At 44.0% G+C, this 27076-nt stretch overlaps 1 protein-coding gene and 1 pseudogene across 4 annotated transcripts; one reads left to right on the top strand and one right to left on the bottom strand.

Annotated features, from left to right (window-relative positions):
• Positions 1-353: 353 nt before the first annotated feature.
• Positions 354-8387, bottom strand: LOC143440255 (large ribosomal subunit protein uL6 pseudogene; annotated as a pseudogene).
• LOC143440458 (cone-rod homeobox protein) lies at positions 8287-27076 on the top strand. 4 transcript variants are annotated; one of them, XM_076927285.1, is made up of 5 exons: positions 8287-8402; positions 14507-14734; positions 20302-20434; positions 22485-22636; positions 25018-27076. In XM_076927285.1, exons 3-5 carry the CDS (start codon positions 20335-20337, stop codon positions 25663-25665), a joined length of 900 nt encoding a protein of 299 aa, XP_076783400.1. In that variant the 5' UTR covers positions 8287-8402; positions 14507-14734; positions 20302-20334; the 3' UTR covers positions 25666-27076. The 4 variants fall into 4 exon arrangements, with proteins under 4 accessions (XP_076783400.1, XP_076783403.1, XP_076783401.1 ...); XM_076927288.1 differs by lacking the exon at positions 14507-14734 and having other exon boundaries at positions 8289-8402; XM_076927286.1 differs by lacking the exon at positions 8287-8402 and having other exon boundaries at positions 13987-14734.

Genomic DNA, 27076 nt, shown 5'->3' with positions numbered 1-27076 from the left:
CAGAGTGAGTTCCAGGACAGCCAGGGGAACACAGAGAAACCCTGTCTCAGAAAAACAAAAACAAAACAAAACAAAACAAAACAACAACAACAACAACAACAAAGAGGACCACTCAACCAGCTTCTTTTAGTAACCAGCTTCTCTTTTTTTCCTCCTTGGGTTAATGTGTATGAATAGGAATGGCTAGGACTTAGAATCACTTCCTGATAAATATGTAGATAGGACAAAGGGCCTTGGCTAGGTAATAAAGGTGACTTACAGCAGACTGGCTTCTTCCTCATGCTCCTGACGCCAGACTAAAGCAAAGCAGCAGTCAGGTCCTATAATTTTTTTTTTCAATATATAAGTCCTTTATTGCCCTCAAAGAGCCCAAATTGTACTTGTGATCAGGATCTTGTTTCTGGAGCTAAGAAACTGAGGTCTCACTCATCAGCCTGCTGCACGGTTCCCTTCTCAGACACATAGATGCCATTCAAAAACTTTCTGATATCTTTGTCTTTAACTGTTATAGCTAGCTGAATCAGAACCGCTGAATCTGAAACAAGTTCAATATCATTTCCTTTAAGGATTAATTCATCCTTCTGGGCTTGGGAGACAGAACAAGCAGCACCGTTCCTCATCCGAACCCTGCGGATGTATTTTTCACCCAAGAAATTTCGGATTTCAACCAAAGACCCATTCTCCTGAATGACGACATTGATGGGGAAATGAGCAAACACTGACCTCACCTTGTAACAGAAGGGTGTCAGAACATGACACCCTTGATCATGTTCTGAACATGACTGCAGATGGTTCTGACATCTGGCCAGTTCCTTTCTGTTACCCCGCCATTTGTCAACCTGGAGCCTTTTCTTTTTTGTTTCCAAGAAGACTCAGCTCTACACTGATGTGATTGAAGTCCCTCCGAGGAGTTCCCCTGGGGCCCTTCACAATGACTGTGTGCCCCTTCAGAGTGATATCGACATTTTCTGGAATGTTGACAGTCTGATTGCTGAGAATGGTCTTTATTCTCGCAGTAGATGGGGCAAAGAGAGCCGGGTCCTACAATTTAAATCACATATTGACCCTCACACAGTGATAGTGGCAACTTTCAATATCACATTCCCACCAGTTAACAGGTTCTACAGACAAAAAATAAACAGAGAAATACCAGAGTTAATAGATGCTATGCACCACGTGGATCCAACACATACCTGCAGAACATTTCACTGAAACACAAAAGAACATACTTTTTTTTCTCAGCACCTTACAGAACTTTCTCCAAAAACTGACCATATACTTGGATACAAAGCAACTGTCAGCAAATACAAGAAAATGAAATAACACTATGCATCCTATAAGACCACAATGGGTTATAGCTGGCCAGACTTCAACAACAGAAACAACAGAAAGTTTACAAACTTGTAGAAGCTGAGTGACTCACTATTGAATGAAAAATGGGTCAAGATAGGGATAACGAAAGAAATGGAAGGACTTTCTAGAATGGAATGGAAATGAACACAAAACATAACCAAACTTATGGGACACAATGAGGGCGATTTTTAGAGGCAAGCTCATAGTACTATATGTGCTTACATAAAAACAAAGCAAACAAGCAAAAAAAAAAAAAAACCTGGAGAAATCTCATAATAGCACACTTGAAAGCTCTACGAGGAAGAGGAGGGGGAGAAGAAGAAGCAGCAGCAGAGGAAGAAGAGGATGAAGAGAATAAAGAAGAAGAAAAAGAAGAAAAAGAAGAAAGGACACTCAAGGGGAACAGAAATAATACTCAGGGCTGAAATCAATAAAATAGAAACAAAAAGAACAAAGAGTATGTCCTTTAAGAAAAAATCAACAAGCCGGGCAGTGGTGGCGCACGCCTTTAATCCCAGCACTTGGGAGGCAGAGGCAGGCGGATTTCTGAGTTTGAGGCCAGCCTGGTCTACAGAATGAGTTCCAGGACAGCCAGGACTACATGGAGAAACCCTGTCTCGAAAAACCAAACCAAACCAAACCAAACCAAACCAAACCAAACCAAACCAAACCAAACCAAACCAAACCAAACCAACAACAACAAAAAACCAAAACCAAACCAAAACAAAAAAACCCAAAACAACCAAAAACAAAACAAAACCCCCAATTTTCCCAATTTAAAATGAGGTACATATCTAAACAGAATTCTCAAAAGGAGAATTTCAAATGGCTGAGAAACACTTAGAGAAATGTTCAACATCTGTAGCCCTCAGGGAAACACAAAGCAAACTACTTTGAGGATTTCACCCTATGGCTGTCAGAATGGCTGAGATTAACAACACACGTGATGGCTCGTGCTAGTGAGGCTGTGGAATGGAAGGAAGACTCATCCATTGCTGGAGGGAGTGAAATCAGTGTGGCAGTTCCTTGGGAATATGGGAATCAATGTACCTCAGGATTCAGCTACACTGCTCTTGGGCACATGCCCAGCGGATGCTTCATCCTGTTACATGCTCATTGCTGTTCTATTTATAATAACCAGAAACTAACTGGAAACAGCCTAGATACCCCTTAACAGAAGAGAATAATGGAAATGTAGTATATTTACACATTGGAGTCACTAAACACAAAGAAAGAAATCATGAAATTCACAGGTAAAATGGATGAAACTAGAAAAAAAAATCAACCTGAGTGGAGTATCTCAGACCCAGAAAGATTAATATGGGATGCATTTACTTATATGTGGATATTAGCTGTTACATCAATGATAACCAAGCTACAGTCCCTAGAACCTCAGCAGTTAGGTACAGGAAGTAGAGGAGACAGGGAAATAAGAAGGGGAATAAGGAGAGAGACAGCTGAAAGTAAGAGCCATTTGAGGGGTCGTATAGAAACCTAATATAGTACAAGCTTCCTAAAATATATACACATATGAAGGTGATTTAAATGAAATTGCCGAATAATGGGGGAGACAGAGCCTCAACTGGCCATCTCTTATTACCAAATGAAGCTTCCAGTACCAGGACTGGCCTATACTTAATTGAATTGTTGGTCAAAGGTGTCCCATGGGAATCCCCAAACAACCCAGGCTGTTGACAAGACACAATCACACTGCTGAAGACAATACTCATCCAGCTCAATCAAACATGGAGAAGTCAAAACTGGTGCTTATACAGAACCTTCACCTCTATGTTCTAGTGTCTCTGGTACAGGAAGATATTCTGCACACTACCAAAAGAGATATGTAAACAGTAACCCAGCCACAAACCTTTGATCTACAGTGGTGTCCTGCCTGCAAGATATGCTAGGGCAGTGGCAACATGAAGTTTGTGGGCGTGACCAACCACTATCTGACTTAAAGCCTACTCCATGAGATGGAGCCGGTACCTGACACAGCTTGTATGGCCAAGTACCTGGACTAGATAACCAAGGAACCTAGGGAAAAGCCAAACACTACTGTTAAAAAGAAAATCAATACAATGACTCCTAATTTCTCTCTGTTACTCATAGATCAGTGCCTTTCTCTGTTGGGGTCCACACTAGCCCCACGTTGGGTGCCAAAATAATGTTGGGGTCCACACTAGCCCCACGTTGGGGCGGCCAAAAAATGTCGCGGCTAGAGCAAAATGTTGAGGCCCGGGCTGCCCCGAGTTTGGGCGGCCACTGTATCCCGGCCCAAGCTGCTGCTCTGGTCTCCCGGTCGGGGTTCAGCAAGAGAGAGAGAGTGAGGTCGAACTCGAAGAATGCAGACCATACAGAGTGTAATTCAATCCCGTTTATTCTTCAGTCTAAGTCCTAAATCTTGAGTTCCTAGTGCCTAGTCCCTAGCTCCTAGTCCCTCCAAGTTCCAAGTTACTTCTTCCAAGTGCCTGCTACCTGTCTTCTCTCTGCTGTGTCTCCCTAATGTCTGGTGTGTCTGATTCTGACCTGTTCTGTCTCTGCCTTTTATATGTCTCACTTCTAAGTTACACCTTTAATCGTGCCCTTAGATCTTGTCTCTAACTCTGATCTCTATACTTCTAAGTCAAACTCGTCACACACCTTTAATCTCACGCACCTTTAATCTCAAGGTATCTAAACCAAGATTATCGGAGTGTGCTCAGCTGTTGTAGGCTATTGTAATCCAAGTCACATGTCAGGGTATATGGCTCAAGATGGCTGCAAAGCTGATAGCCGCTTTCTGCTAAAAGTCGGCCCACAACATTTCTCAGTCATCATCAGAGAAGCTTCCTCCTGCAGCATATGGGAACAAATACAGAGACCCATGGCCAGACATCTAGCAGAGAGTTGAAGTTCTTGGAAAACTCAGCCCTAAAGGGGTGTCCCCACCCTTTAATATATATACATACATATACATATATACACACACACATATACATACATACATGTCCATCCATCTCCCAACCCCTGCCTTGCAAGGAATTCTGCAGAAAAAGAGGCAAATAGGGTGTAAGAATCAGAAGAGATGGAGGGCACCAAGGAAACAAGGTTCTCTAAATTGACATAATCAAAGCTCATGTGAACTCACAGATCCTGAGGCAGCACGCACAGGGCCTGTACCAGGGCTTCTGCCTATTTACTACATATTCCTGTTAAATTTTTTTTGTGGGATTCCTGAGTGTGAGAACAAATCCTGCCTTGTGCCTTCTCTTGGATTCTTCAATGTCTCTTAATTGTGATGCTTAGTTTTTACTTTTTTGACCAAGCCAACTCAGTCAGTCAACAGGTTCTCCAGGGCAGGATCGAGGATTAAAAAGAAAAAAAGACAATTAGACAACATTGTAGCATGACCCCGGGCCAGTTCTGAGGCTGAGGCGTGTTTATTTTTTTTTTTCCCAATCTGCTTTTATACCATTTTAATTACATGAAAGTAATAAGGTCAGTTCTAGGTTGAGGAATAAGCAAGACAATAGATGCAAATAGTCCAGGTACAAGCAAGGCAATAAACAAAGTCCTGTGATCACTGTTTCTAAGGCTTTATCAGGATGACCAAGATATCTGAGCCTACTTCCCGATCCTAGACCAAAATCAGATTCTTGCCTGAAGCCTACTTCTTTCTTTGTTCTAGCTAAAATTAGATTCCTGGCTAAATTCACTTCCTTGTCATGGCCCAAAGTCAAATTCCTGCCAAGTGGCCCCAAAAGCTCTCCAAACTTTATTATATTATTATATTTCATTGAATCATTATCCCTTAAAAGCCTGTTTGTTTTCTAGTGAGACAGAAAGGGAGTGGATTCAGATGAGAGGGGAAGTGGGGTATAACTGGGAGGAGTAGAGTGGGGGAAGCCATAATCAGACATTTTATGTGGGAAAAAAAAGTCTATTTTCACTAAAAAGAAAAAAAAAGTAATTCCTTGTCAGATGTGATGAGCACACACCTGTACTGAAGAGGCAGGCAGGCAGATCTCTGTAAATTCAAGGCTAGCCTGGTCTATGCAGGCACAAACAGATAAGCCGGTGCTACCAAAGTGAGACCTGCCTCAACAAAATCACACAAACAAAAAGGGGAATTGCCTGGAGGTCTTATCCCTAACACAACAAAACAGAAAAGGACACCAACCAACCAATCAACCAACCAACCAACCAAAACCCAAAACCCTACCTAAGCAACAAAGTCAAAAGAATGTGTTTCCAGAAATCTCTGAGGTCCTGGGGCTATCTATAGAGGTCTGTCCTTGGGTGGGGCAAGGCAAGAATTATGGTAAGGACACCTGCTCTCAGCAGCCACCTGTTCCTCCTCTATGCTTCCCAGTGACACCACAGGAGCTCTCAGAACCACCAGGGAGGGTTTCCTCATCTATTCCAGCCAGCTCCACTCATTCTCTCGGCCTTCATCAGTGTCCCATTGAACGAATACATGTGCCAGGGCCAGCAAGATGGCTCAGCAGGTAAAAGGTGCTTGCCACCAAGTATCCCCAGGACCCCATGGTGGAAGAACAGAACTGGCTTCTGCAGGTTGCCTTTTGACTTCCTTGTGAGCACCCTGATTTCCACAAACAAACAAACAAACAAACAATGTAGTTAATCAAACCAAATCAGACATGTCATGAATTCATAATTCTGGATGAGAAGACAACCCCTATAGAGAGGGGACACATTTCAATTATTTGGGTAGCAGCACCTAGAGCTAAGGTGATTCTGAGGGAGAGCCAAGTTAGGGAAACACTCTGTACCCCCCTCCACCCAAGTGTAGAGATTGAGCCTAGGGCCTTGCTCTTGCTGGGCCTTTTAGTCCCAATCTTCTTTAAACTTTCTAAATCAAAAAAACAAAAACAAAAACAGAACAAAACAAACAAACAAAACCTAAACAAGGATGGTCCTTTAATCCCAGCACTGGGAGGCAGAGGTAGGTGGATCTCTGTGGGTTCGAGGCCAGCCTGGTCTACAGAACAAGTCTAGGACAGCCATGGCTCTGTTATGCAGAGAAACTCTGTCTTGGAAAAACAAAACAAAACAACAACAAACCCCCACAAAAAAAAAAAATACCTTCTCCTCCCCCACCAAAAACCCTTCCAAACTAAACCAGAAAACCCACTTTTCACATGCTTTCTGTAGGACTTTTCACATGCTTTCTGTAGGCTAGAAACCTAAAGAAGAGGCCCCTGGCCTGAAGGATTGTTTCCTAATGAGTCTGTGTGGCTCAGCCTTCCTACTAGGCTGAGCAGTAGTGAGGGCTAGAGCTTCCTGTCAAGTTTCAGAGCGTCAGACACCTCCTTTTTTGTGTCATTCTGCTAATGAGATCTGCTCTGATTCCCCTTCTGGCCCAGAGGCCCTAATCTCTCCTAGCAGGGGGCTGGGGAGAGGGGAGAGAGGGGAGGTCCCTTCATGACAAGAAGTGACCCAGTGGTGAGCAGAGATTACAGTGTGCATGTGGCTGTGTGTGCGTGCGCACACGCTTGAGTGCATGGCCTGGTGTTCAGAGAAGCAGAACCGATTTGAGTGGGGACTGGGACTCAGAGTGATATTAATACCTAAGCAGATGAGGGGAGGGACAGAGAGGGAGGGAATTACTGAAGGGGAGAGAGACATGGCGGGAAGATGTGTATGTGTGGAGTAGCAATGGAACCTTCAGAACAAGGATTGCAAGAAGCAAGGAGAGGCTCTGAGACCAGGCTGCAGCCTCAGGCTTAGGTGGACAGGCAGAAGGGTCTCGAAACAAGGGAAGGGCCCACAGACAGTGGCAGAGTGACAAGGGAGGGAGACACAGTGGGAGATGAGAGAATGCAAACTTGCTTTACAAAGGGAACTAGAGACAGAGTCAGATACAGTGAAGGGCTGGAGGGATGGCTTGGGCTCTCCAGGAAGACCCAGACTCCATCTCCAATACATAATGGTATTTTATAACCTGTAATTCCCGTTCCAGGGATTCTGATGCCCTCTTCTGGTCTCTTCAGGCATGAGGCACTCACTGGTATGAACACGTGGGTGCAGGCATGATACCATAGATGTACAATCAATAAATCTAAACAAAATACACACAGAGAGACAGAGTCAGACATACAGAGACACTCAGAGATCAAAAGACAGAGAGAAAGAGAGACAGGGAGGAAAAGAACCAGAACCGGAGTTGCAGAGAGATAGCCAGAGACAGAGATTAGAGGTAGAGTCTCACAGAGACACAGGTGGAGACTGACAGAGACAGAAACTCAGGGAGAGGCATAGACAAAGACACAAAGAAACTCAGAGAGACAGGGTCTGAAGTAGTGATGAAGACATAGAGGCAGAGATGAGAGAGAAGATACAGAGCAATGGAGAGAGGGCAGAGATATAGAGAGATGGAGTTGGGGACTGAGGAAGGGAGGGAAGAAGGGAGAAAGACAGAGACACACAGAGGGAAACTGAGGCAGAAAAAAGGAGAACCATCAGGAACTACACATTTGAATTAGTTCACTCATCCAGGGCACAGGTCTCTCTTCCCAGTTATTCCAGCTGTGTTAGGAGACTTACAAGTTCAATGCTAGCCTGGGCCACAAAGAACAATCCAGAAAGCCCTGTGCCTTTTTTTCTCAGTCTCTCAGGAGCACTGTACACTTCTCTCTATGCTTCTGAAGACATTTCTTTTGAGATAATAGCTGAAGCTGGAGGGACAACAGTTAGACCTAAGGAAAGACTTCCCCAAGGAGTGGGGGCTTTTGGTTGCAGGCAGAAGTTAGACCTTCCCTCCCTTCCTCATCAACCCTAATTGCTAAGATGTCACTGTGGGGGTGGTGGCGGTGGGATTAAGCAGACGGTGCCCTTCCCCCAGCCAATGTCACCTCCTGTTGCCCAGTGAGTCCCCCACCTTCCCTGGGATTACCCTTGGAGATCCAGGCCACAATAGATGACATCACTCCCAGCTCAGGCTTAAAGTCACCCCATGTGAGGGGACCTATTTCCTCTAGCCTCTGCTGTCTGATGACACCATCCAGGACCTGGGCATCCAGGAGAGTCCCCATTTCTTCTTTCCAAAGGTGAGTCTTTGCAGGAGAGACTGCTGAGCAGAGCAGGAAAGAGAGAGAGAGAAAGAGAGAGAGAGAGAGGGAGAGAGAGAGACAGAGAGAGAGAGAGAGACGGAGACAGAGACACAGAGAGAGACAGACAATGACAGACAGAGAGAGAGACAGAGAGAGAGGGAAAGAGAGGGAGACCGAGAGCGCGAGAGTGAGCCAGCGTGCGAGAGAGAGAGAGAGAGAGAGGAAGGAGGAAGGAAGGAGGGAAGGAAGGATATTTTATTCTCACCCATGTTTTCTGGGCCTGGTCTAGTTTGACACAAAGATGGATATGTGATGCTTTCTGAACAAATTAACATAGGGTAGAGATTCAAGTACGTGTTCATGGAAAAAGGCCACTTAAGGACCATGGTAGGAGGGAGTAAAGTCATACCAGTTGGGGACCAGTCGTTGGGATCCAGGAGTGGCTTTAGGGAGAATGGATTTTATACTCTGAGGACATTCAGAGGTAGAATGTTTTATCTAAGTACACATCCATGGTGTGTGAGCATGTTTGTGTGTATGTATGTGTACAATGTGTGAAAGTGTGTGTGTCCATGTAAGAGAGCACCTGTGGAGGACAGAGATAGACATACTGGTTGTCTTCTTAAATACTTCTGTTTGCTATTTTTTCCTAGAACTCTCTATGTAGACCAGGCTGGCCTTGATTTGATGGGTCTTCCTTCCCCTGACACTCAAGTACTTAAGGCTAAAGGCGTCACCACCATACCCAGCCCACTTCAGACAAGGTCTTTCACTGAATCTGGATCTCCTGTCAAGCATAGGCTGGCTGGACAGTGAGCCCTGTGCATCTGTTTGTCCCTGTTCCCCCAATGCTGGGGTTATAGAATGCCCAGCTTTTATCTGGGTGCTGGGGATCTGAACTCAGATCCCCACGTATGCACAGAAGGTGCTTTGTCTATTGAGTTACCTCCCTGCTCCACCACAACCTTTTGCATTTAAATTTATTTTTTTGAGGGGGAATCTTATGGAGGATAGAGTGGTCTTGAACTTGGTCCGTAACAGACAGAGGTTGGTCTTGAACTCCTGGTCCTCAGCACCACTATTCCCACTTGTATTTTCTTTAACTCTTTGGGATTTTTCTTCTCTGTTTGTAAGGCATATTTTTTATTACACATATATAAATGTGTGTGTGTGTGTGTGTGTGTGTGTGTGTTTTGACTCCTTTGTTGAAGTAAGAGGACAACTTGCTTGAGTCCCAGTCAGTTCTCTGCTTCCACCATGTGGGTCTTAGGAAACAAATTCAGGTGTTTGGGCTTAGTGGCAAGCATCTTTATGGTTGAGCCCTCCTGTGGCCCCTGAGATTTCCTTTTCATTTGTGCATGAACCAATGCATAGATCATCCTCTCCCTGGAGAACGTTGGTTTTTTTCGCTGCCTGGCCCTTGGGTGCTATTTGACTGTTGACAGGATGCATCCTTGCTCTGTTAGATTGTTTATTAGTTAAAACATGAACTGGGGCTGTACCTCAGTTAAAAGATAAGCACTAACATGTTCTACATGGCTATTTGCTCACATACAAATGGGAGAAAAATTACGCCTAACATTTTTTCTTTTTAAAAAATATTTATATTTTTATTCACTTTGCATTTGGATCACAGCCCCCCTCCCTCCTTTCTTTCCAATTCCACCCTTACATATCCCTTCTCCCATTTCTCCCTCCCCTTGGATACCTCCTCCACCCTGGGACTTCTCAGCAGGTCTAGGAACGTCCTGTTTCACTGAGCTCAATCCAGGCAGTCCAGATAGTGGGGAGGGGATCCAATGTCAGGGAACAGAGACTGAGACGGCCCCTGCTCCACGTGTTAGCAGAACCACGTGAACACCAAGTTCCACACTTGCTACAAATGTATAGGTCTAGATCCATCTTCTGTATTAAGCTTAACATTTTGAGACCAATGTGGCTGCTAATTTCTGTTCAATGCCAGCTCAACAAGTAAACTGGAATTCTTTCTCTGAAGCCGAGAGCAGGGCTAGTGTTTCTAAAGACTCAAGTTACAGATACTGAGTTTTGAAGGAAAACACCAATATTACTGATTTTTTTTTTTTTTTTGGCCTCAATGGCGGCAGCAACTTTTCTAGGGTCTATGGTCATCCAAATGAAATTATACAGACATGCAGCAGGACATACTGGTGTATGCCTTTAATCCTAGCATTCGGAAGGTAGAGGCAGGCAGATCATTGTCAGTTTGAGGCCAGCCCTGTCTACAGAGTAAGTTCTAGGCTAGCCTGGACTTCATAAACTTTATATCAAAGGGAGACCTTGCCTCAAAAAATGTGTGAGTTGAATGGCTCCGTGGTTGAGTACTGGCTGCTCTTCAGGAAGACTGGGATTTCGATTCCAAGTACCCACAGGGTAGCTCACAGCTATTTGTAATTACAGTTCCAGGGTACCCAATACCCTTTTCTAGCTTCTTCTAATGGCACCAGGTGTGTTTGTGTTCATAGAAATACATGCAGACAAAACACTCATATAGATAATATTAATCAAAAACACCAACACAAAGAAAATAACCAAAAAAATCCCAGAAACAGCAAAGTTCAATATTACTGCTGTGTCTATCTATCTATCTATCTATCTATCTATCTATCTATCTATCTATCTATCTATCTGGGTTTTTTTTTTTCCGAGACAGGGTTTTTCTGTGTAGCCCTGGCTGTCCTGGAACTCACTCTGTAGACCAGGCTGGCCTTGCACTCAGAAATCCGCCTGCCTCTGCCTCCCAAGTGCTGGGGTTAAAGGCGTGAGCCACCACCGCCCGGCTGGTTTGGTTTTTGGAAACTGAATTTCTCTGTGTAGCCCTGGCTGTCCTGGAACTCATTCTGCAGGCCAGGCTAGCCTGGAATTCAGGAACTCATAGAGATCTGCCTGTCTTTGCCTCCCAGTTGCTGGTATTGAAGGCCTGGGCCACCATACCATGTTAGGTATCTGTCTATCTATCTATCTATCTATCTATCTATCTATCTATCTATCTATCTATCGACAGTCTTTTATAGTCTATGCTGGCCTTGGATTTGCTATATAGTGAGCATGACCTTGAACTTCTGATCCTTCTACTTTCATCTCCAGAGTTCTAGGATTATAGGAGTGAGCCATCATGCTACTGTTTCTTCTCCTCTCTCTCTCTCTCTCTCTCTCTCTCTCTCTCTCTCTCTCTCTCTCTCTCTCTGTGTGTGATATGTATGCATTTAAGTGTGTATATATTTGAATATGCCTGCATATATGTGGAGGCCAGAGGATGACATCAATGTTTTCCTCCATTCCCTCTGCCTTGTTGCATTGAGACAAGGTCTCTCAGTGAACTAGATGCAGGAGATTTTGACAAGGCTGGCTGCATAGCTAGCTTTTGGGATCCACCTATTTCTGCCCTTCCTAAGGCTATATTTACAGGCACACAAAGCCATGCCTGGCTTTTTACATGGTTGCTACAAATGTGAATTCAGGTCCTCATGCTTTTGCAGTAAGCACTCTTATCTACTTAACCATTTCTTTGGATCCCACTCCACTTTACTTTTGAGACAAGGTCTCATGTATCCCAGGGCAGCCTCTAACATGATAAGTAGCCTAAAATGCCATTGACCCTCCAAGCCGCCACTTTCTGAATTCTAGATTATCCTGTGTGCCACCATACCCAGTTTATGTGATGCTGGGGATTGAACCCAGGGGCTTTGTACCAGCTGACCTATACCCCAAGCCTCCTATTGTCATTGTTAGATGAATCTGCTTATGAATCCCAGGTTGGCTTTGAATTTGAGTCAATCCCCCTGCCTCAGGCTCTGAGTGCTGGGAGGGCAGATGTGAGCAAGCCCCACACCCAGATAGAGAGGGAGAAAGAGTCAGCAGGGTGTTAGCAGGGTGATGCTGGTTAGAAGTCAGAGAACAACATGCAGGTGTCAGGTGTCTCCTTCTACTGGGAAACAAACTCAGGTTGTCTGGCTCAGCAGCAGATGCATGACCCATTGAGCTGTCTTACTGGCATTATTATTTTGTGTGTGAGTGTGTGTGGTGTATATTCATATGTTTGGGGAAGTATGCACACCTCTTGGGTTTTAAGCTGACTTACTCTATTACTTTCAACACTATTATTTTGAGACTTGTTTTCTCATTGAGCCAGGATCTAGGCTGATGGTCAGCCATCTTTGGTGATCTCTTATAAGGTCTGCCTCTCACAATCTTAGGGTTCATGTGGTCAAGCCTGCCTCCCCAACTTTGTATTTGAGAAAGAAGAATCTCTCTCTGTAGCTCAGCTGTCCTGGAACTCACTATGTAAATGAAAATGGCCCAGAATTTAAAGAGATTCACCCATCTTTGCCTCATGGGTACTGGGATTTAAGGCATGCAGCACCATGCCCAGCACACTGAGTTGGGTGCTGGATATGAACGCAGGTCCTTGGTGATTGTGGTGTGACAATTGTTCTTATCCACTGAACTACCTGTCCAGCGCATGTACTAGCATGTATTGTTATTATTATTATGATTAAAAATATTATTTGTGTATTTGCACTTGAGTGAGGGTGCCTACCAAGGCCAGTGGAAGGCTGTGGCTCCCTTGGAACTAGAGTTACAGGCAGTTGTGAGCTCTCTGATATGGGTGCTGAGAACTGAACTTGGGTTCTCTGGAAGAGCAGCAAGCACTCCTAACCATTGAGGCAACTTTCATCCTCTGCATCCCCCACCTTTTTAGAATATGTTTTTATTATTAAACATTATGTGTATGTGTGTGCATGTATGTATGCACTAGTGTGCACATGTGTGTTTGTGTGTGTGCGTGTGCTTGTGGATAAGAGTGTGTATGTGTGCAGCTGCCTTTGGAGGCCAGGAATGTAGGATCCTCTGGAGCTGAAGTTACAGGTAGAACCACACAATGTGGGAGCTGGGAACTGAACCTGGGTCCTCTGAAAGAGCAATGAATGCTCATAACTGTTTAGCCATCTTCTCAGCCCTTCTTCTCCTCCTTCTCCTGTTTGTTTTTTGAGACAAGGTTTTTGTGTGTCATCCTGGCTCTCCTGGAACTCACTCTGTAGACCAGGCTGACTGCCTCTGCCTCCCAGGTTCTGGGATTAAAGGTGTGCAACACTACATCTGGCACCAGCCCCTCTTTATTTAAAATAAAGATTTGTTTATGTGCATATGCTTGCATGTTTGCATGTTCGCCGTGTGCATGCAATGTCTACAGAGGAAGAGGGAATTTGATGTGAGTTACCATGTGAGGCTGAGAATAGAATCTGGGTCCTCTGCAAGAGTAGTCACTGCAGGGCTGTCTTTCCAGGCCCTATATATTATATGTTTAAAATTAGTGCCTTGTTTAAAAAAAATCACAAACAGTGGCATAATGTGCATGTTGATAGCACTGGCTTTTATTCTTTGAATATACATAGTATATAGTAAATATGTTTATAAACTATATATATCAAATGACACTAAATACAAATATAACAAACAAATTATATGATCTGTTATTATATATATCAAATTTTATATATATATATATATATATATATATATATATATATATATATATAAAATGACACTAAATACAAATATAACAAACAAATTATATGATCTGTTATTATCTATAATTTGGATATACATTATATGTAACACATGCCCTTAGTATCAAAGTGTAACTTTGACAGTAATCTCAGCATTTGGGAGGTAGAAGCAGGAGTATTGCTATGAGTTTGAGGACTGTGGGGAGCCAACAGAAGGCGGCTATCATCCTTGCAGTCATCTTGAGCCATATACTCTGACAAGAGACTTGTTTCAACAGCCTACAACAGCTGAGCACACCCTGATAACATCTTGTTTTAGATACCCAGGATTTTCCCTTGGGTGTGTGTGTGACTTAAAGGTGTGACTTAGATAGTCACTTAAAGGAGTGACATGGAACTGGAAAGAGAGAAGAGAGACTTGAGAATAAATGGGACTGAGTCACACTCTGTCTGGGCTCCATTCTTTGAGTCTGCCCTCACTCTGTCTCTTGCTGAACCCTGACTAGAGCAGCAGTACTAGCCGGGACAATTTAGCCCCCAAAGCTTAGGGCTCTAACAGTTTTGGCCCTTAAGCTTTTGGCAGTGCTGGTTCCAACATTTGGCATATCGGTCCTTGGTCCTTGACACTTCGGCGCTTAACGTGGGGCAGCAAGAATGGTCCTTGGTCCTTGACACTTTGGCACTTAACATGGGGCAGCAAGAACGAGAGACCCAGTGAGGGATCTTATTGGAAGAAGGATCTGCTGAAAATTCAGAAGTGAAACTAAGGTGATCTCCGCGGGGAATCTGCCGTTGAAAAAGGTAAGTCATGATAATGAAAATGGGGCAAGAAATAAGTCAGCCTGAACTCAACTCTCTTTTTTATTTTGCTGTTTACTGCTCATGTGTGTTAATTGTCTGCTTTTGCTTTGTTCCTTAAATGCTATCTTTCATGTTCAAAATAAAAAACATATTTATCCGAAATTAGAATCTAAAATACAACCAAAGGCTGATGATTTGTCAGAGCCAGATTGTGCTGACCTAGAGGAAGAGGCAGCCGAACATTACGACCCTGAATGGTCCTCTTCCCAAAGCCCCCCTCCCTATGCGCCTCTGCCTCCAAGTGCTCCCACAATGGAGATGGTGGTTATAGATCCCAGAAGGGAGTTACAGGAAAAAATATCTTTTCTTAAACAACAAATAGAGTTGGAAAAAGAGTATCAGGACTTAATCCTTTCGTTAAATTAAACTTTAATTTAACAAAAATTAAAGACAGGGAAGATGTCTTGAGAGGTGAACTGTGAAAATCCCCCGGCTCCTTGCGTTCCTCTACCAGGAGTCCAAAGGCAGTCCCTGTCCCCTAGCTTAAGATTAGCCACAGGTCATCCAGAGAAGGGAGACGCTGAGCCTTTCCCTGTATCCGAGACCAGAGACAATCAAGGGGTTGCTTGGAGACATCACACAGGGTTTAATTTTCATATTATTATTATTTTGATTTTTTCAAGACAGTGTTTCTCTGTGTAGTTCTGGCTGTCCTGGAACTCACTCTGTAGACCAGGCTGGCCTCGAACTCAGAAATCTGCCTGCCTCTGCCTCCCAAGTGCTGCGATTTAATTTTCAAATTATTAAGGAATTAAAAAATGCAGTATCGCCAGGTGGTGGTGATGCACACCTTCAATCCCAGCACTTGGGACGATAGCTCAACGATTGTTACTTCCATTGTTCCCTACTAATCACAAAGAGAGGGAATCAAGGCTTTGGTCCCTCTGATGCATACTGGGTACAGCCTATAGTTAAACAAAAACCTGTGATGACACGATGGCTGCATGGAAAGGCATTCCAAGGCTTGGTTGACACAGGAGCTGATGTGACTATCTTAAAACAAAGTGATTGGCCTGCCACCTGGCCTCTGACCCCCAACCTTAACCAATCTAAGGGGTATTGGCCAAAGTCAAAATCCACAACAAAGATCTAAGGTGCTGACATGGAAAGATAAAGAAGGCAATACAGGGAATATACAACCCTATGTCATCCCGGGCCTCCCCATTAATCTCTGGGGCAGAGATCTGTTATCCCAGTTGGGATTGATTATGTGCAGCTCTAATGAAGTAATCATGGCTCAAATGGTAAACTCTGTCTTTTCCCCAGGGAAAGGATTAGGAAAAAGTGAAGAAGGAATTACTCATCCTGTTGAGGTCCATGGTAACACTGGAAGAAGAGGCTTGGAGTATTTTTGATGGGGGCTACTGGTTCAGCTGCACCCCTAGGACGTTGTGCAGATCCCATCACCTGGAAGGGGGACTCACCTGTCTGGGTGGATCAGTGGTCCCTAACCACTGAAAAATTACAAGCTGCTCAATTGTTAGTGCAGGAGCAATTACAGGCAGGACATTTAGAGGAGAGTAACTCTCCCTGGAACACCCCAATATTTGTCATTAGGAAAAAGTCAGGAAAGTGGAGATTGTTGCAAGACTTGAGGGCTGTTAATACAACCATGATTAGGATGGAAGCCTTACAACCTGGGCTGCCCACACCGGTGGCCATACCTTTAGGCTATTATAAAATAGTTATAGATTTAAAAGACTGTTTTTGTACTATCCCATTGCATCCTAACAACAGAAGGCACTTTGCTTTCAGCGTTCCCGCTATAAATTTTAGAGAACCTATGAAGAGATCAATGGAAGGTCTTGCCTCAGGGTATGGCTAACAGTCCTACCTTGTGCCAAAAGTTTGTGGCTTCAACCATAGAGGGTGTTAGAACCATGTAGAAGCAAATCTGTATGATTCATTTCATGGGTGATATTTTAATAGCAGGAAAAGATGGGAAACAGGTACTCCAGTGCTTTGATGATCTTAGAACAGCTTTACAGACTGCAGGGTTACAAATAGCACCAGAAAAGGTACAATTACAATATCCATATGCTTATTTAGGATTTCAGATTAATGGTCCACGTATTATTAATAGCAAGGCCACCTTGAAGACTGATTCCGTTAAGACACTTAATAATTTTCAAAAATTATTGGGAGACATTAATTGGCTACAACCATATTTGAAACTCACGACAGGAGAATTGAAGCCTCTGTTTGAGATTCTCAAAGGAGATCCTGACCCTAAGTCTGACAGGGCTCTAACAGAGGTGGGTAGAAAAGCCTTACAGAAGGTGAAGAGTGCTATTTCATCCCAATTTGTAACTCATATTAATTATTCTAAGCCTTTATATTTTCTTATTTTTAACCCTAAACTAACTCCTACTGCAGTTTTTTTTTTTGGCAAAATGCACCCATATTATGGGTTCATCTTCTCTCATCCCCTAAGAAGGTTCTTTATCCATACTATGTTGCTGTAGCTGATATGATTATGTTGGGCAGAGATAATAGTCAAAAATATTTTGGAGATTCTGCTATAACACATTTGTAAACAGAATAGAAGAGGCTTATACTTTTTACTCCTTGGACAGAGGGAATTATGTGTTGCCCTTAAAAAAGAGTGTTGCTGTTATACTGACTATTCAGGCATTGTTAAGTCTATTGTCTCTCGTGTCCACGCTGTTCAACAAACTGATAGCTTTTGTATGACAACAGATAGATGCTACTCAAATGAAACCCATACAGGTCCATCATTACAGTCTGGAAGTAGGGGATTCTAAAACCTCTGTCATCAAGACTGATGAGGATTAACCCCTAACTTATGCGCTAAGCTGGATAGTCAATGAAGGCAGGCACGGTTTCTGTAAGTTTTCCCAGCCTTTCCTTTTGAAAAAAAAATTTAAAAAGGGGGATCTGTGGGGAGCCGACAGAAGGTGGCTATCATCCTTGCAGCCATCTTGAGCCATATACCCTGACAAGAGACTTGTTTTCAACAGCCTACAACAGCTGAGCACACTCTGATAACATCTTGTTTTATATATCCAGGATTTTCCCTTGGGTGTGTGTGACTTAAAGGTGTGACTTAGATACAAGATTTAAAGGTGTGTCTTAAAGGTGTGACTTAGATACGAGACTTAAAGGCATGACTTAAGAAGTGAGACTTATAAAAGGTGAGAGGCAGACAGAAGTGGGGACTTGGAGGCACTGGGGACTAGGAAATTGAAACTTGGGACTTGGATTAGGAACAAAGGACTTGGAAAGAGAGAAGAAGAGAGACTTGAGAATAAACGGGACTGAATCACGCTCTGTCTGGGCTCCATTCTTCGAGTCTGCTCTCACTCTCTCTCTTGCTGAACCCTGACTGGAGCAGCAGTATGCGCCAGGACAATTTAGCCCCCCAAGCTTTTGGCAGTGCGGGTTCCAACATTTGGCAGAGCGGTCCTTGACAGAGGATAGTTTGGGCTATTTAGTGAGTTCCTGTCTCATTAATGGCACATGTGGAAGATAGCTTATTTGGTAACCTGCATGCTTTACAAGTATGAGAATCTCAGTTTGTTCCCCAGAAGCCAGGTTAAAAAATGGGCATGATGTTGTGTTTATAATCCCAACATTGGTGAAACAGAAACAGCCGGATCCCTGTGGCTCGCTGGCCAACCATCCTAGCTTACATGGCAATTTCCAGACTAGTGAAAGACCTGATCTTAAAAACCAATGAAGAAACTGGGGATGTAGCTTAGGAGGTAGATTGCTTGCCTAGCATTTGTGAAGACCTGGGTTTGGTACCTAGCACTGCATAAACCAGGTATGGTGGTACTGACTTGTGATCTCAGCACTTGGGAGCTGGAGACATGAGGATAAAGAGTTCAAGGTTATTCTTAGCTATCTGGCAAGTCTGAGGCCAACCTGAGCTATATAAGACATTCTCTCAAAAATAAAATAAAAAAAATGAGGTGGGTAGCCTGATCAATAAATTGGGGGTTGAATTTTAGCCTCCCCTCCACTTATACACACACATGCACACACACATATATACCCCATACATACACACATACAATCCCCCCTATATACACAAACACACACATACACCCTCACACAGAAACATCTCTCCACACTCCCCTACAAATACACACAGCACTCACAAACACATACATACAAGCGCGCGCGCGCACACACATACACACATACATACACACACACACACACACACACACACACACACACACACACACACTTAACCCCTGGGGGTGATGGCTAATACAAGTGGTCTCAGCAGTTGTGAGGTGGAGGCAGGAGGGTCAGAAATATGAAATCAGCTTTGGCTACAGCCTTGGCTAGTTTAATGTCAGCCAGGACTACATGAAACACTGCTGCACAAAATAAAAAAAAAATTTTTTTAAAAAAAATTTGGATGTTGTGGTTTAGTCTACAATTGAGTTCCATGCCAGCAGCCAGGGCTGTAGAGAATTTTAATCTAGTAGCATGGCTAATCTGGCAAGGGATTGTACCTAAAGAAATAGATCTGTGTGATCTGGCTGGAATACATTAATCCCTTTGGCTGGAATATAGTCAAGCCCTTAGTACACACCTATAATTCCAAACAATGATGTCTAAATTAAGGGGCTGATAAAGTGATGAATCAGAGAAAGATTTGACAGAGTGAGTCAGAGATAGGATATGTATAACTTTCATAAGAACAGACAAGAAAGAGGCAACTTAAGAACAGTGCAGGGAGAGGAGTTGAATTGATTTGAGTTCAGTTGCATTTGATACAGTTTAGTTGAATGCAGTGGAGTTCAGTTGAGTTTGTGCAGTTCTGTTCAGTTTGTGCAGTCAGTGAAGTCAGTGCAGTTCAGTTTGTGGAGTTCAGAAGCAGTTTTTCCAAGCAGAACAATTCAGTCAGAAGAAGAGAGAAGCCAGTCTGAATCAATCAGCTTGTAGAGGAGTTTGAGATAGACAGTTGAGTTGAACCAGCCAGCCAGAGTTCAGAAAGAACTAGAAAGGATGAACTTATTCAACAGTATGTCTCAGAGGCTGAAATATTCTAGGCTTAGGTTGAACAGATGGAGGGTAGAAGCCAAAGCCTTCAGAGTCTGGGCTTGCAGAAAATTGGATTGTATGGAGGCTTGAAGCTTTCAGGCCTAGGCCTAGGGATAGTTAGATAGAAACACTCTGGACTCACCCCAAGTTATGTATTCACACACCTTGGGCACAGCTCTAATCTCATCACTTCATCTGAGGAAATAAAAGTGACAATTACACAAGGCTATATACTGAGTCCTAGAAGCTCATTATGTAGACCAGAACACCAGGATGGCCACAAAGTCACAGAGTTCTGCCTCCTCAGCTGGGAGAAAATGAATGTATCAGAAAATTTGGCCTCTAAATTGAGAGAGAGGGGGCAGGATTTTGATGGGCAAGGTTGGTTGGAACCCAAAGAAGACCTGAAGCAGGATGTGAGTCTCAGTTTGTAAATGCCCAGGCATTGGGCAGAGTAGTCTGTTGGACACCCCATTCTCTTGTAGGTGCCCTCATCTGGGCCCCAGTCTCTGAAGATCATGATGGCATATATGAACCCGGGGCCTCACTATTCGGTCAATGCCTTGGCTCTGAGTGGCCCCAGTGTGGACCTGATGCACCAGGCTGTCCCATACTCAAGTAAGTGTGTTCTCCTTCTCACCTCCAGTCTGTCTTTTAAGGATCTCTGAGGTTCATTGCCCCCAGGAGAAAAAGCATTCACGGGGTGGGGGTGGAGGGGGCAATCAGGCTTTGTACCAGCTCTATGTCCATTTGCAAAGGAGTTTGGCATTCCAGGGACTTTTACATATTTCCCAGGAATTCAGAGGAGTCTATAGTCATCATATTGACTCCCTCTGGAGGGAGAAGAGGAGAAGGGAACTGGTCTGGAAGCAGAATCAGTAGAATTTCCATCTGTTTGTAAAGCTTTTTCTTTTCTTTTTCTCTTTTTGGAGTAGAGGTTGTTGGGCCGGAATCCAGGGCCTTGTGGCTTCTAGATAGGCATATTAGCATGGAACTATGCCCCACCATAACTGCAGGATTCTAGGCAGGGGCTCTACCACTGAGTTACACCCCCAGATCCTTACTCTATAACTGAGCATGTCCCAGCCTCTTGACTCAAGACTCTAGAGTTCTGAGACTGAAGTCCTTCACCATCATGTTCTCCTATGATATGCTATTATTTAACATCTCTTGTGTCTATCTCTCTCATCTGCTTCTTTCCCTTCCTTCCTTCCTTCCTTCCTTCCTTCCTTCCTTCCTTCCTTCCTTCCTTCCTTCCTTCCAACAGGCTCTCACTATATAGCCCTGGCCTGGAACTCACCATATAGACCAGGTTTCTTTACAAATTCACAGAGTTCTGCCCGTTTCTGCCTCCTGAGTGCTGGAATTAAAGGCAGGAGCTACCTGATCTAGCCTTTCTCTTTCTTTGTTTTTTTTTTTTTTTTTTTTTTTTTTTTTTTTTTTTTTTTTTTTTTTTTTGGTTTTTTTGTTTTTGTTTTGTTTTTTTTTTTTTTTTTTTTTTTTTTGGTTTTTCGAGACAGGGTTTCTCTGTGTAGTCCTGGCTGTCCTGGAACTCACTCTGTAGACCAGGCTAGCCTCGAACTCAGAAATCCACCTGCCTCTGCCTCCCAAGTGCTGGGATTAAAGGCGTGCGCCACCACCGCCCGGCTTCTCTTTCTTTGAAGAACAAATAAAACACTATTTTTGCATGAAGGGCAGGGAGCAGGGGGCATGTTTGCCATGGCTCCCTTGCAGAGGTCTGAGGGCAACCTTTGGGAGCTGTTTTTTTTTTCCTTCTACCATTGGGTGTCAGGGATTGAACTCAGGTCCTCAGGCTTGTCCACAAGTGCCTATACATGCTGCACCATCTTGCTGGCCCTCTTTTTTTTCATTAAGTTGAACCATAGAGGCTTACCACCTTTATAAGCAGAAGTCATGGTTTAAGTTGAACCATAGAGGCTCACCACAGGGTTTCTCTGTGTAGCCCTGGCTGTCCTGGAACTCACTCTGTACACCAGGCTGGCCTTGAACTCAGAAATCCGCCTGCCTCTGCCTCCCAAGTGCTGGGACTAAAGGCGTGCGCCACCACTGCCCAAAGGCTTACCACTTTTAAAAGCAGAAGTCATGGATATTGACAATGTCACGTTTCAACCAAATATATCTTTGAGCATAAAGTTTCAAGAGGGGTGTCTGGTGCTGTGACCCTTGCCTGTAGTCCCAGATATTTGGGAGGCTGAGGTAGGAGGATCTCTTGAGCACATAATTTCAGGGCCAGCCTGGGCTATGTAGTGAAACCCTGTTGTAATGAAAGAGAAGGGGAGGGATAAAGGAATGGGAAGAGAAAAGGGAGGATAGAAGAGAGAGAAGGAGGAAGAGAGGAAGAAGGGGGAGAGAGGAGAAGGAAGAGAAGAAAGGGAAAGAGGGGGTAGGAATGAAACAAGGACAAAATGAGGGGCAAATCCTTGCAGGGCTAAAACCAGTTCCTGCCAGTAAATGAATGACTGGAATATATCTCTTAATTTCTCCGGGGACTGAGCCGCCACTAGGAGGCCAGGGAATCGATCAAAGCCCCTTGTTTAGGCTGATGGATGTGCAGAAAGGACGTTGGGACAGGCATTCCTTTGTACCTCATGGCCTCTGGCAAGCAGACATAGCTAACCTAAGGGTTCTTTAATTTGCCCCCACTTAGGTGCCCCTAGGAAGCAGCGTCGGGAGCGGACCACGTTCACCAGAAGCCAGCTGGAGGAGCTGGAGGCCCTGTTCGCCAAGACCCAGTACCCGGATGTGTATGCACGTGAGGAGGTTGCTCTCAAGATAAACCTGCCTGAATCCAGGGTCCAGGTAAGATGATCTGCTTCCTGGACCCCCGTACCCTTACTTAACTTTCTGATCCAGAGTGGATGAAAGAGAGAGGCCAAGGGTAGCAACCATATTTATGAAGTGGCCTAAATGCCCCTCCAGTTCTCCATGTCACTCTTCTTATATGATGCCACACTGTCTTCCAAGACTTCTCCTTCTCTTTGCACTCTGTGTTTCCATTTAAGGTCTCACATATGCACAAGTGACCTACCACTGAGATACACCATCAGCTCTCTTATTTATTTTTTTTTAATCTTAAAACTGTTTATTTTGATATTTATGTATTTATATGTCTGTTTATTTATTTATTTAGTTTTTTGAGACAGGGTTCTTTTGTGTACCCTTGGCTGTTCTGGAACTCACTCGGTAGACCAGGCTTACAGAGATCTGCCTGCCTCTGTCTCCTGAGTTCTGTGATTTCAAGGGGTGCACCACAGCTGCCTGGCTAAAACTAATTTTGAGACAAAGGTCTTATGATGTAGACCATGCTGGCTTTGAACTCACCAGTGATCCACCTGCCTCTGACTCCCAAATGCTGAGTGTGTGTGCATATTTTATTTTTAATTATGTTCATGTATGTGTTTGTACATATGAGTGCAGTTCCTGGGGAAGCCAAAAGAAGGCATTAGATCCCCTGGAGTTGGAGTTACAAGCAGTTGTGAGCCATGTAATGTGGGTGCCGGGAACTGAACTTAGGTCTTTAGTAAGAGCAGTATGTGTTCTTAAACACTGAGCCATCTCTATAGACCATTTAGTTATCTTTTTTTTTTTTTTAATTATTCTTTGGTTTAGAAGAAGGGAAAGAAATGTGGAAATGATGTATTATAATTTCAAAAAAACTAAGTAAGCAATAAAACTTTATTCTTTGGGTAATTTCATACATGGATGCAATGTATTAGGTCAGATCTACTCCTCTTTCCAATGCTTTCTCCATTTCTCTTTCAGCTTCATTCATGCCTTTTTTTTTTTTTTTTTTTTGTCCTCTTCTTCCTCCTCTTCTTTTAAAACCCACTGGGTCAAATTTGTGTTGCTTATATGTGCATGGGGCTGGCACCATCCTCTTGAGCACTGCATTGTGAGACAGAGTTACACATAAGTTGCACAGGCTGGCCTCGAACTCACTTTGCAGCCCAGGCAAACCTTGATCTTCAGATCTTCTTGCCTCATCCTCCTGGAGAGCAGGATTATAGCAGGTCTGTCCTGTTAAGCCTGGCTTCAGAGGACTTGTTCCATCGTCGTGGTTATTGAACAACCAGTCAATTAATCAAGTCTTCTTATAAACCAAGGAGACTCACATGGATCACAGTGCTTTAAATTCCAAGCTAAAGTGCCAGTTTTCTGGCTGAAATGCTACCTCCTATCCTTCTTGACAACTTCTTTCAGGACGATCAATTCTAGAATATCACACTAAGCATAGTAGGCTCACACCTGTAACCCCAGCATTTGGGAGGCTGAGGCAGGAGGATTGCTTTGAGCTTGTGGCCAGTCTTGCTACATAGAGTGAGCCCCCACCTCAATTCTATGGTTTACCCACTTAGGCCAACAGTAATCTTACTCACCAAAGTAGAATAGTAATCCTTCTGACGTTTCCTTTAAGTAGTAAAGGTTGGGTGATACATGATTATTAGGTGACTGAGAGGATTAGTAGGTAAGAGAAATGTGTGTGTGTGTGCACGTTCTGTAGTGTGGGGGATTGAACCTAGAGCCTCGTGTATGCCAGGCAAATGCTCTATCACTGAGCTACATCCCTAGCTTTGGTATTCTTATATCTATATACAAAATTGCATGCATATGCATACATGAAATTGGCTGAGTATATGCATATATGTGTACTTATGCATAGATATGATTGCATATGTGATATATGAATATAATGCATGTACGATTACACATAGTCATGAATAGGAGCATGTTAATATAATGTGTTCATATGTGCTATGTTCATATGTGTATGATTGCATGTATATATGTGAGGACAATGCACAATTGCATACATATTCATGGGATCAGGTGGGTGGCTGAATGCATGTAGGTATGTATGTGTATGTGACTGCATACTTGTTATGTGAGAATCATGTATGATTGTATGCATGCATGTGTGATCAGTCAGGTAGGTAGATGATGCGTGACGACTGATATATGCATGTATGTATGATTGCCTGCATGTATGATACATGTGTGATCAGTGCATGTAGGTTTATGTGTGCATGTGTTCATGCATGATTGGATAAGTACACAGATCATGAACAGAGCTGCCCTATCATTGGATGCAGAGTGGTGATGTGTGGGTCTTACCATCAGCTCTATCTTCTCTTGGCACATGAGTTTACTCCCCCCTCCCCCCATATTTCCTCTTTCTCTAGGTCTGGTTCAAGAATCGCAGGGCAAAATGCAGGCAGCAGCGACAACAGCAGAAACAGCAGCAGCAGCCTCCAGGGGGACAGGCCAAGGCTCGTCCTGCGAAAAGGAAGGCAGGCACATCTCCCAGACCCTCTACAGATGTTTGTACAGATCCTTTGGGCATCTCAGATGCCTACAGCCCATCTCTGCCTGGCCCCTCAGGCTCACCTACCACAGCAGTAGCCACTGTGTCCATTTGGAGTCCAGCTTCAGAGTCTCCTTTGCCTGAGGCCCAGAGAGCTGGCCTAGTGGCCTCAGGGTCCTCTCTCACCCCAGCCCCTTATGCCATGACCTATGCCCCTGCCTCTGCTTTCTGTTCTTCCCCTTCAGCTTATGCATCTCCAAGTTCCTACTTCAGTGGGTTGGATCCCTACCTTTCTCCCATGGTGCCCCAGCTAGGCGGTCCGGCTCTCAGCCCCCTCTCGGGCCCCTCTGTAGGGCCATCCTTGGCCCAGTCTCCGACCTCCTTGTCAGGCCAGAGCTACAGCACCTACAGCCCTGTGGACAGCCTGGAATTCAAGGACCCCACAGGTACCTGGAAATTTACCTACAATCCCATGGACCCTCTGGACTACAAAGATCAGAGTGCCTGGAAGTTTCAGATCTTGTAGAAGAGGCTTTATACTCCCACTTCCAGTGGAATCACCCTCTGTGGACTCCAGCTGCCTCCTCCAGCTTAGATTCCAGGAGAGCAGCCCTCAGCAGGCAACAGCAAGTAGCAGTCCTGCCAAAGGCTGTGAACAATCCAGCTTCAGGTGTAGTCCTCCCTCAGCTCCATGAGAGAGCTTAGCCCGTTTATAGTCTACCCCAAGCAATGAAAGAGACTTCTTCCTCTCTCAAGACAGCCCAGCAGCAACCATGGTTGTGTCATGGTGTGCATATCTGATGCTTTCCCCCAGTCTTCAGTAAAGGTGCTGAGAACTTGCTCTGGAGAGAAAGGAAATCTGTCTTGCAAGTGACTTGGAGAATGTTTGGGTTAGAACTCGTGGTGCGCTAAGCCAGGTGTGGTGACTCAATGTTCATAATCCCAGCATGGAAGAAGTTGAGGCAGGAGGATGGCTAGGAATTTGAGGCCAGCAAATCTGGCCTCAAATCTGGACTGTGAAGTGAGACCTCTAAATTCATTTGGAAAATTTATACAGTTAAAGTTAATAAACATCAGGTTTACCTGGTAGGTTTAGGGGATTGTTCATTTGAGCATGTATATATGATTTAAATGTATATATGATCTATGTGTCTGTATGTATTACAGGCATGAGACACCAAACTGAGCTGGGATGCTGCAGCTTGTATTAAAAAATTCAAAAGAAGCTTGATGTAAATAGTGGGGAGGACTTGAAAGATAAGGTGCCCCAGGCAGAGGTTCCTAGGGTCAGATTAAGGAATTCCAGATGCCTATAGGAGTTGAATCTCAAGAGGCTGGAAGTCCTATTCATGGGCAAGCCTGGGTAGAGGTCTTTTAGACATCCATAGAGTATGTTCAATATTCTTTTTTTAAAAAAAGATTTATTTTATTTATATGAGTGCACATTAGCTGTCTCCAGACACACCAGGAAAGGGCATTGGATCCCGTTACAGAGGGTTGTGAGCCACCATGTAGTTGCTGGGAATTGAACTCAGGACCTCTGGAAGAGTAGTCAGTGCTCTTAACTGCTGAGCCATCTTGCCAGCTCATGGACAATATTCTATTTCATAAGCCAGGAGTGGTGGCACATGCTTGTGATCTCAACACGAGGGAGGTGGAGGCAGAAGGATTATGACTTCAAGGTCATTCTAGGCTACAATGCAAATTTGAGGCCAGCCTGGGCTACATAAAACTCTGTTGCACTCTGACCCCTGCAAATCTTACTAGCCAAGCCACAAGGCTGATAAGGCAAATGGACGTAGAATGACAAGGCCAGGAGTTCCCCTTGTTTAATGTTAGCATCTTTGTTCTCTCCTTTCCTACTTACTAGCCTCGCAGGTCTCCATTCCCTGGCTACCCAGAGTGAAACTGATTAAAAATGTTGGATCTCACTTAAA

This window comes from Arvicanthis niloticus, chromosome 29 (genome assembly GCF_011762505.2).
Source record: "Arvicanthis niloticus isolate mArvNil1 chromosome 29, mArvNil1.pat.X, whole genome shotgun sequence".
NCBI lineage: Eukaryota > Metazoa > Chordata > Mammalia > Rodentia > Muridae > Arvicanthis > Arvicanthis niloticus.
The sequence above is the reverse complement of the archived record's forward strand: the minus strand, read 5'-3'. Positions and strand labels throughout refer to the sequence as shown.

Coding starts and splice junctions, on each gene's coding strand:
- LOC143440458 (XM_076927285.1), top strand. CDS start 20,335: ATGATGGCATATATGAACCCGGGGCCTCACTATTCGGTCAATGCCTTG. Junction 20,435..22,484: donor CCAGGCTGTCCCATACTCAA/GTAAGTGTGTTC, acceptor GCCCCCACTTAG/GTGCCCCTAGGAAGCAGCGT. Junction 22,637..25,017: donor TGCCTGAATCCAGGGTCCAG/GTAAGATGATCT, acceptor CTCTTTCTCTAG/GTCTGGTTCAAGAATCGCAG.